Source organism: Ascaphus truei, chromosome 1 (genome assembly GCF_040206685.1).
Source record: "Ascaphus truei isolate aAscTru1 chromosome 1, aAscTru1.hap1, whole genome shotgun sequence".
In the NCBI taxonomy this organism is placed as follows: domain Eukaryota; kingdom Metazoa; phylum Chordata; class Amphibia; order Anura; family Ascaphidae; genus Ascaphus; species Ascaphus truei.
The window spans coordinates 442,270,740-442,279,981 of NC_134483.1; the positions used below are offsets into that span (position 1 = coordinate 442,270,740).

The following is a 9,242-nucleotide window of genomic DNA, read 5'->3' on the forward strand; positions in this document are numbered from 1 at the left end:
TGAAATAGCTGAAAATGGCAGAGGCCTCTCTACTAATTACAGAGAAAAAGTTTCCAACATCAGTGTTCCTAAATCACTAAAACAGTTAAGAAGCATTATTGGGTTACTGAATTTTTCAATGACGTTTATCCCAGATTTTAATGTACTGATTGAACCATTACATCACGCAACATCACGCGAGATTAAGTCAGAGCAGACTAGACCGAAAACACCTTTTAAATGGTTAACAGTTGAGGATGAGGCATTGCGAAAGTTATTAGCAGCAGTTAATGATGCTTCCTACTTAGCGCAGCGCGACCCGACAAAACCATTGTCAGCTTATGTCAACATTTCACCTCTAGCTGCATACATTAGAATTTACAATGCTATGGAAACAGTACCAATTACATTATTATCTTATGTATTTACAAACACAGAGAAGAGATATTTGTCGCTTGAAAAACTATTATCAGCGATTACACTCACAGTGCTAAAATCACGTGATTTGGCACAGGGACAGGATATCTATATATACACTTCAGTAGCTTCACTAGCAACATTGCAGAAACAGACCATTCCGGATAGGAAGGCGTTATGAAGTCGTTGGTTAAAATGGTATACCATTATAGAAGATCCCCAAATACATTTTGTGCATGATAAAACTTTAACTACATTAGATGACCTCCCATCACCCTTTGAAGGGGTAACATGGGAAAATCAAACACACCCAAATGATTTTTACACATGCATTTTCTACACAGATGGTTCAGCTGTAGACTCCAGCAAAGAAGGAGTGAATAAATCTGCAGGTTCAGGAATTGCAAAATATGATGCACATATGAATTTGTTGCATAGTTGGCAATTACCTGTAGGAGACCACTCTGCACAGTTTGCAGAGATTCATGCTTTAGCTTTTGCTATGAAAGAAGCACTTACAGTTAAGGGACATGTACTTATAGTTACAGATTCCGCTTATTTAGCACGTTCAGCATTGCAGGACCTACCAATTTGGAGATCAAATGGATTTTTAAATGCCAAAAGGAAACCACTAACGCATATAGCTAAGTGGAAGGCCATTGCGGCCTATCTTGATCAAAAGCCTGATATTGAAATTGTACACGAGCCAGCGCACAGAACGCTTGGTTCATCGGTTCATACTATGGGTAACCAGTTTGCAGATAGTCTCGCGCAAACTGTAAGTCAGAAATTTGCCGTTAACAAAGTGTTAACAAGGGCACAGTCAAAGTCAGCCAGTCTCGATGCAGAGTTGTATGCTTGTCTGGATACCACCAGGCCTAATCCACCTGGGTATCCTAAGAAATACTCATTTAAACAAGTCGACAATAATTGCATGGTTGTAATTGATGCTAATGAATTCATTGTTCCCCCTGTAGCAAGCAGAATGCAGATCGCTACGCAAGCACACGACAGTGTGGGACACCCTCACCTAGGGAGAGAAAATGTTTTGTTGACACTGAAACACAAATACTGGTGGCCGAACATGAGGAAAACTGTTAAGACAGTTCTAAGCAACTGTAAACCATGTCGGTTGGTGAACGCTCCTAATCATCAGACCTCACCATTTATTATTAATGCAATACCGAACAAACCGTTTGATTTAATATATTTGGACCATATTGGACCTTTGCCAGCATCACATTCCTACAAACATGTTTTGGTTTGTGTTGATGCTTGTACAAGGTTTACGTGGTTATACCCCGTTCGTGGTACGACATCTAGCTCTACGCTTAAATGTCTCAACACCTTAGTAAGTGTGGCTAAGCCCAAGGCCTTTCATTCCGATGGTGGACCTGCTTTCACAGCGGCAGAAACCAAGGAGTGGGCCGCAATATTAGGTATTGATTGGGCCTTCAGCTCGCCGTCTTATTCTGGAAATCGCTGGAATCTTTGCACGTAAAAATTACGAGGTAAAACGACTTTTAACCAAAATGCTATCTAATCGTCCTACACAGTGGTATCCACTCTTAGTTACGGTTCAAATTGGCTTAAATAATATTCCTAACTCAGTAACTGGTAAAACACCCCATGAACTGTTATATGGTACTCCTATGAATACACCGTTTACTAATGATTCTATTTCTGTCCCAGGGAGACTTGAACAAATATTAATTTTACAGGAATTGAGGGATTCTTTTTCCCATACAGCCCACACACCACGTAATCCTGCAGCTTGGACGCCGCAGATTGGACATTCGGTCCAGGAGAGGGTTGCTAAGGTAAAGCCGTTGCGGCCTAAGTGGAAGAAACCTACCACGATACTTAAAAAGATAAATGAAAGAACCTTTATCATCCAAGATACAAAAGGAAAAGAAAGAAAAGTGAGTATCGATAATCTTAAGCCTACAGCACATTGCAGTAATGTCACTGTTCAAGATGGAGGAGACACCGTATCTGCGACAGACTTCGATCGAGCTGCAGCCTCTCGAAGCACAGATTGCAAGACAACAGGATGTGGAAAATAATCACGCAGGTGAGGTCCTACAAGCTGAAGCTGACTTCCCTGACAGTGACCAAAGACATATATATGTGTTACCTGCCATACCGGATCAACGCAACATTTACCAGAAGGCCTATCAAACAGTGGCTAAGGTGATCACAAAGAAAAGACTGTTAAAGACTATTTTGTGTTTCTCAATCTGTTTTGCTTTTCTAGCAATATCGGCCAGCGTTATTTTCAGGTTACAATGGCATTTTGTGACTCAGCAAGAAGGAGAGATCATCGACTGGAAACGTACAGCAGCACACGGTATTACCACACCAGACTCCGGCATCGTGAAACGAGGACTACATTACGATTTGAAACCGGTGGACATACAGTCGGTGGGTATACCTCAAGGTGTGTATTGGAAGCCGTTTCCTAAACCTATCATCCAGAAACGAAAGACTTTGGGGATTTCACAGGTTGTGCTGTTTGATTCTACTGTGCTAGCTAAAGAAGCTGGTATAACTACGCCAGAAGGAAGGAAGCTGGTGACACAACATCTGAATGCACAGATGCAACAGCTGCAATCTACAAGCCTGAAATATGATTTACCCCTTCATGACCATTGGAAGCAGCAAAGCTACCGTGAACAACGTTGTCATGCTGAATTTGGACATTGTTATTTCATTGACTTTCAAGGAACACGTAAATGGCCAACGAAGGAGCTGAAAGCTGATCATTGCCCTCGGCCTGGTGTGACCATGGACAATATAAGGTATAAGCAATACCCTATTTTCTATCTGAATACAGGTCAAATTACTCAGAACGGATTCGTTCCCAATGGACAGACTGATCCAAGAGTGGCATTCTGGGAAGGTGCTGAAGAAGAAGAGTACAGAATACCTGGGGGGGTAAGACCGTATATATCTGCTGTTTTTTGTACTGACAGTATTTACTCAGGATGGTGGAACTCATCAATAACCGCTGAGGACCTGTTACACAAACTTCAAGATGTGATGGAAGATGCTAAAACTGGACAGCTAAAGACAGCAGCACTTCCGAAAGAATGGAATACAAAAGGTGATGGTATGTTGTTTCGTGAACCTACAGCATGGGACACTTGCACTCAACCACGCTTTGCTACATTTACCAATACGACATACTACAGCCATTCATGTAAAGGTTTCAAGAATGCGTGTGGTATCACATTGGAGAAATTGATTAATGAAGGAATCTGTGATAAGGACACTACAGTATTCAAGTACGGTTGTAAACCGTGTTCCTTTTATTACAATCTCACGCAAGGCTATTTTAACTGGCAACCGAAAATGATTGATCAAGGATTTTTACATTTTTCTGGGTTACGAGGTTTTTGGTGTGTGGAGCGAATAGTGATTATGAAACCTAATTACAAAGTCTACTCCCTGTTCCAGAAATGTCTCAATGATAGTTTGCATATGAATGTTGACACGATAATCAGGGCAATGAGCGATTTGATGAATGTTCAAATAGCTCCAGATGATAAACCCTGTGAGTATGACACGTGCACCACACGTAATATTGTTAACATGCCCTACTCAGAGGCAATGTGGGGTACGAATGCAACGATTAATGCCATAGTGTATTATGAAAATGACACAGAGTTCATGAATGAATGTAAAGTTTCAAGTAAAACATCTGCAAGAAAATTGCTTACTAACGATGATATTCTTATAACCACAGGACACCTGCTGAGTGATTCTGTTTCTGTTATAAGTCAAATCTCTGACTCAAATGATGAAGAATTAAGGAGAGGTATTTTGGTGTTAAGAGATCACATGATAAAATTTGCTTCCTACACAATTTCAGATATAACAGTGTTATCTGAAGAAATTAAAGCTTTGGTTATTCTTAATCACATTACTTCTATCAGGTTAACATTGCAAAGTAAAAAGGTTGACATATCACTTTTAAATCTCACTTTAATCACATAGACTCTCAATTTAAGTCCGAAGGAATCTGAAATCCTGGCATATGTTTCACAAACCACAGTTTATGACATACGAGAAAGAAACCACAGACGGGTTCATAACCCTGATGACTCATTATGGGAAGTTTTTATATACTATGAATTATTTATTCCAGGAGACGTGTATACAACAAATTGGGAACTGCTTAATTTTGGACACATAACACACACAGGTTCTTATTTCGCAAGGATGCAGGTTGCGCAACCATTTCAATACATGTCTGTGAAATGTGATCGTAAATTTTTCATCAGCACTATAAGATGTGTTGATAGAGGTTACTTGATTTGTGATGACATTATACAGCACATGCCTTGCAATGATCAAATGCAAGGTAGCAACTGCCCGATAACTGTAATGCCTATTCAAACCCCTTTTACATTAATTCACAGCCTAGATAATGGGAGTTACATAGTGTTATCTACAGAAAAGGATTGCGATATTCCTCCTTTTCAGGCATCACTTGTCACGGTTAATGGGAGTATACAGTGTTATGGTACTACACTTATTCCACCTCTGTTACATCAGAAATTCACATCTGGAGTACATTTCCAGGTACCAGCTATCACACTGATCCTTCCTCACATGACAGCCTATTTGGCACATTTAAAGAAGATGAAAGTTACTATAGGGTTCACACATGATATAGTACATACCCTTTTACAGAGAGTTCACAGTGAATTATTACGTGTTGATTTGCACCCAGGTGATTTTCCCCAGTGGTTAACTACACTAGGAGAATCATTGAAAACTTTTTGGCCAATGACAGGTAATTTTTTGACAAAGATAGGTACTAGCCTACAATCTACTGGTAAAAGTATCTTTAGTGGACTAGGAAATGCGTTTGGAATCCTAGGTTATTTAAAACCAATATTGTTTTTTATTTTAGGGATAATAATCCTTGTTATTTTGCTTCGTATTTTCTCATTTCTTCCGAAGATGAAGATGAAGAGGCGTTCAGCTTAATCACATTTTGCTTTATAGCATATATTCTTATATTTTTACCTAGATACTAATATACTGTTTTAAGCACACAGGTCAAATCTAACCTGCTGCAGTATGCTTTGTTGCAAGGACACAGACGAAAAGAAAGATGCTTCACAAATCTTGCGTCTACCACGTTCCTATCAGACCTCCATGAGGATGTACTTAGATGAACTGGTTTTGCCAAATCGGAAACCCCGCAAAGTGCATGCAGTTCACGATACGATGAGAGACTTTATGTATCAGGACTCTCTTGCTTCCTCTGGACCGTTTTCTGTTTTAACACCTAATGGGACATTGCTACCGCGTAGCTTGCTAATGTTATGTAATTTTTGGCAAGTGAAATCTTTGCTGTCTCTTGGTGATCAACCCAACTTCAAGTGTAGAGACATTCACCGTCAAATATTTCAAATGTCTTTTTATACAATTGAAGAAGGTCATATCAGTATTGTCAGCCACGGGTCATATAATTGTACCACTTTGCTTGCATGTTCAGGTAATAAACATCAACATTGTTTTGGTGCCCGTTGGAATACTACGCTCTTGAGTGTGTATGAAAGCCAACATCAACCCGCTTTACAATTGGGTGATTTTTACAAATTGATACCTTCCCATCGTGGAATAACTTGTGCACATATGCGCAGTTGTGGGTGTTTTGGCGATCAGTCACATACTCCAATGAGTTCAAGCTCATCAACATCAGAGAGCTGTGACACTGTCTTCCAATAGTACACATAATGAATATTTTCTGCTTTGATAGTTTTTTCCTGCATTTGCAAAAATATGATAATTATGTGTAGGAGAGGGTGTTATGGATTACAGGTATTTTCTGGCATATAACGCATAATGAATACAGGTCACAGGTACTTATATACGTAGTATCATAGTAAGGCCTAGTATAGCTTAGAGTATATTGTTAAAATCCTGTTTTTTCTTGTCTTAGAAATAATAGCTTGTTTTGCTCAGAAGTGGCAGGATATTAGGACAGGTTACAAAGACATAAAAAGGGGAACTTATAACGGTAAACACGCTGTGGTTTGAACGGGAACTTATGAAATATCATAAAGTTACTAAATGTACGTCCTAAGATCGTAAACATCATACGTCACTAACTATAATTTCTGACTCGTAAACATCATACGTCACAAACCACAGAGTATGGACACATGACACGTGACACACGTACGCAGTAACTAATACACTCTATATTAGGTTGGCCCGACTCCATGTTAGATCAGAGAGAGAAAGAGAACCGAACTTAAGTGTGAAGTCACACAGATGAGACTGGGACTGGCTGACCTGACCTGACGTAATATCTTTTGGTTTGTGAGTATTGACAATGCATATCTAGTTATAATCTCTGCATAGTTAGGAATGGATTGGTAACATACTGTAACTGTTAGCCATTGGCTTATAAGAAGCTTGTTCTGATATTTCTGATATTTCTGAATATTGTTGTAATACAATAAAGGATAAACCTTTTCTTATACAAACTCTGAGTACCCTTTCTTTATAAATAATAATCTCACGATACCCTCCATATATCATAATATGTGAGGGTGTGGCCGAGGCTTTTTCAAGTGCAACATTCTTGGTTTGTGTTCTCTGCTTAGAGCAGGATATAACTCACCATAAGGCGACACTTGATAAAGAGAGGTAGGTGATTTGAACCCAGATTAGTATTTCTCCCTCCTAATAGAGGTAAATGAGAATTTTAATCCTAATAGAGATATATTAGTATTTTATCTGGTAGTGTTAGGACTTGCGAACAGGTGTCTGCCTTGTCGTGGCTTGCAAGCCTACAATGATTTGGCCAAAGGGTTAAACTAAATTACCCTTTTTCAAGAGAATATATAAGTATTTTACTATGTATTTTTGTCATATTGGATGTAGCATTGGGCTTCTCTGTCATTTGTTGGTGAGGTGAAGTACCCACGTCCTGGGATCAAAGCAAGCCTTTCCGGCTAGCATTCGCCTTCCCAGACCTGGAGGCACCTAGCCCCGTGGGTAGCTTCTGCATAGCAAGTGGCTAAGGTGGCAAACTCGCACATGCCCTTGTTCATTCAGAAGATCCGGTTGCTCGGCTTCAGAAGATTGGCAGCCATCTGATTGGATGGTTGGAAAGTTCCTACGCTGGGATTGGCTGTAGTATTTTGTGAATGAACTCCAAAATACTATAAGAAACACTGCAGCCAATCCGGACGAGAGATTCTAAGCGCCAAGACAGCAGCGGCAAATTCGAAATCACCAAAGATGCTCTGAGAGAAATAGCAGCGAGACGGCTTCAGGAATTTCAAGACGCGAAATGTTCTAAGTCCCACTTTTTGGGGGAAAGTTCTGAGAATAGAACGTAGCGTCGTGGCTGGGATTGCAAGCTGAAAAGAGTACCAGGACGTTTGGTACTATCTCCCGGTCAAGAGATTTCGGCAGCTCCAGAGCAGATACAGCGGTGGCGTCAGGAACTTCATGCCGATTTGAGTTCCAGGACATTTCGGGCCAAATCCCGGTCAATCTAAAGACTTTGTTTTATGGACTGTTTCACCTAGGAAAGGCTCGTTTTGCAGCCCAGACCCCCCCCAGCATGTGTGTTTTCTCTTGTATTTTGTTATCCACTGTGTATACGTCTGTTTCTATGGAATAAATGACAATTTGTTTTACGATTTGGTTTTGCTCAGTGATATGAACCCGGTATAAAGGTGTAAACGCCTGCTCTCCCGTGACAATACTAAATTTGTTTGGCCCTTTTTTTTTTTTTTTACCGAAGGCGCAATTTATCTTTCTTTTAACAATTTTTAATTGCAAGATTTTTGCATACAGTAAAAATAAATAACAGTAAGGTAAAAGAGGACTCCTCTTCCTTAATGTTACTTTTATGTCTAAAGCACTTATTCCCATGATCTGTTATTTATATTATCTGTTATTTATTTGATTACCCCATGTATTACTACTGTAAAGCGCTATGTACATTAATGGCGCTATATAAATAAAGACATAAAATACAATACAATACTTCATACATATGAATAGCCAGTCTATAAACATCCCATTACCATCAGATTTAAACTAGCACAGTTAAAAAACATTATCAACCTTATGTAGAATTAAATTTCCTCACGCTCAAGGTAAATAGTTCAGTACAACAAAGTCTGTTAAGGTATGATAACGTTTACATCGTTATAGAACAATAAAGAACCAAAGTAAAAATAGGATAATAAAGCTAAATAACACAAAACAAAACTTAATCTGAACCAAAGTAGAACAAGTGACCGTTTAAGTAATCTGGGCGAGAAGATAAGCAACTCATAATGAAAACCCTTACCTAGAGTCATAAAGGAATTCTCATTATCTCCATACCGGACCAAGAAAACAATAACAACATGCAGATATAAATTGATCCGTTGGAAAGTGCAAGAGAAAAAATCTCTACAAATGGATGCTCCGTGAGGATAAGCATTTATTTTCAGTAACTGCAAACATACAGTATTATCATTGCTCACAGCTACAGAAAGAAATTTGGATCGAGAGGCTCTCTATTCGGTGTGATTTCTGTAACATGAAATAGATTTATTTTATGATCTATTAGTGTATTCTTATTATAGTATTTATGAATATACTTATTCTCACTTTTTAAACTTTTTTATTTTTTCTCTTGTGATATGATTAAAAAAATTAATAATAATACACACGCACGCACACACGCACACTGAGGAGACCCATTAAGGTTGAAACATGTCTGTGAGTGGTTTCTGTGGCTTTGCATCCCATTCCCATGCTGTGCTTAAAAGCTGTGTTAACAGCGAGCATTAACTTATAAGGGTTTGTGAGAGGGT

The 9,242-nt window shown here is 39.0% G+C and overlaps 1 protein-coding gene across 2 annotated transcripts; it reads left to right on the forward strand.

Moving 5' to 3' along the window:
- The first annotated feature begins 1,550 nt into the window (after window positions 1-1,550).
- Window positions 1,551-6,315, forward strand: LOC142503603 (uncharacterized). Of its 2 annotated transcripts, none has more exons than XM_075616104.1 (2): window positions 1,551-3,508; window positions 5,459-6,315. In XM_075616104.1, exons 1-2 carry the CDS (start codon window positions 2,359-2,361, stop codon window positions 6,139-6,141), a joined length of 1,833 nt encoding a protein of 610 aa, XP_075472219.1. In that variant the 5' UTR covers window positions 1,551-2,358; the 3' UTR covers window positions 6,142-6,315. The 2 variants fall into 2 exon arrangements, with proteins under 2 accessions (XP_075472219.1, XP_075472223.1); XM_075616108.1 differs by having other exon boundaries at window positions 5,466-5,591.
- Window positions 6,316-9,242: the final 2,927 nt, after the last annotated feature.

What these genes read in the sequence shown, in the direction of transcription:
- LOC142503603 (XM_075616104.1), top strand. Translation starts at nt 2,359, where the DNA reads ATGTCACTGTTCAAGATGGAGGAGACACCGTATCTGCGACAGACTTCG. An exon ending in ATGGAATACAAAAGGTGATG is followed by an intron (nt 3,509 to 5,458) that starts GTATGTTGTTTC and finishes TACTGTTTTAAG; the next exon opens with CACACAGGTCAAATCTAACC.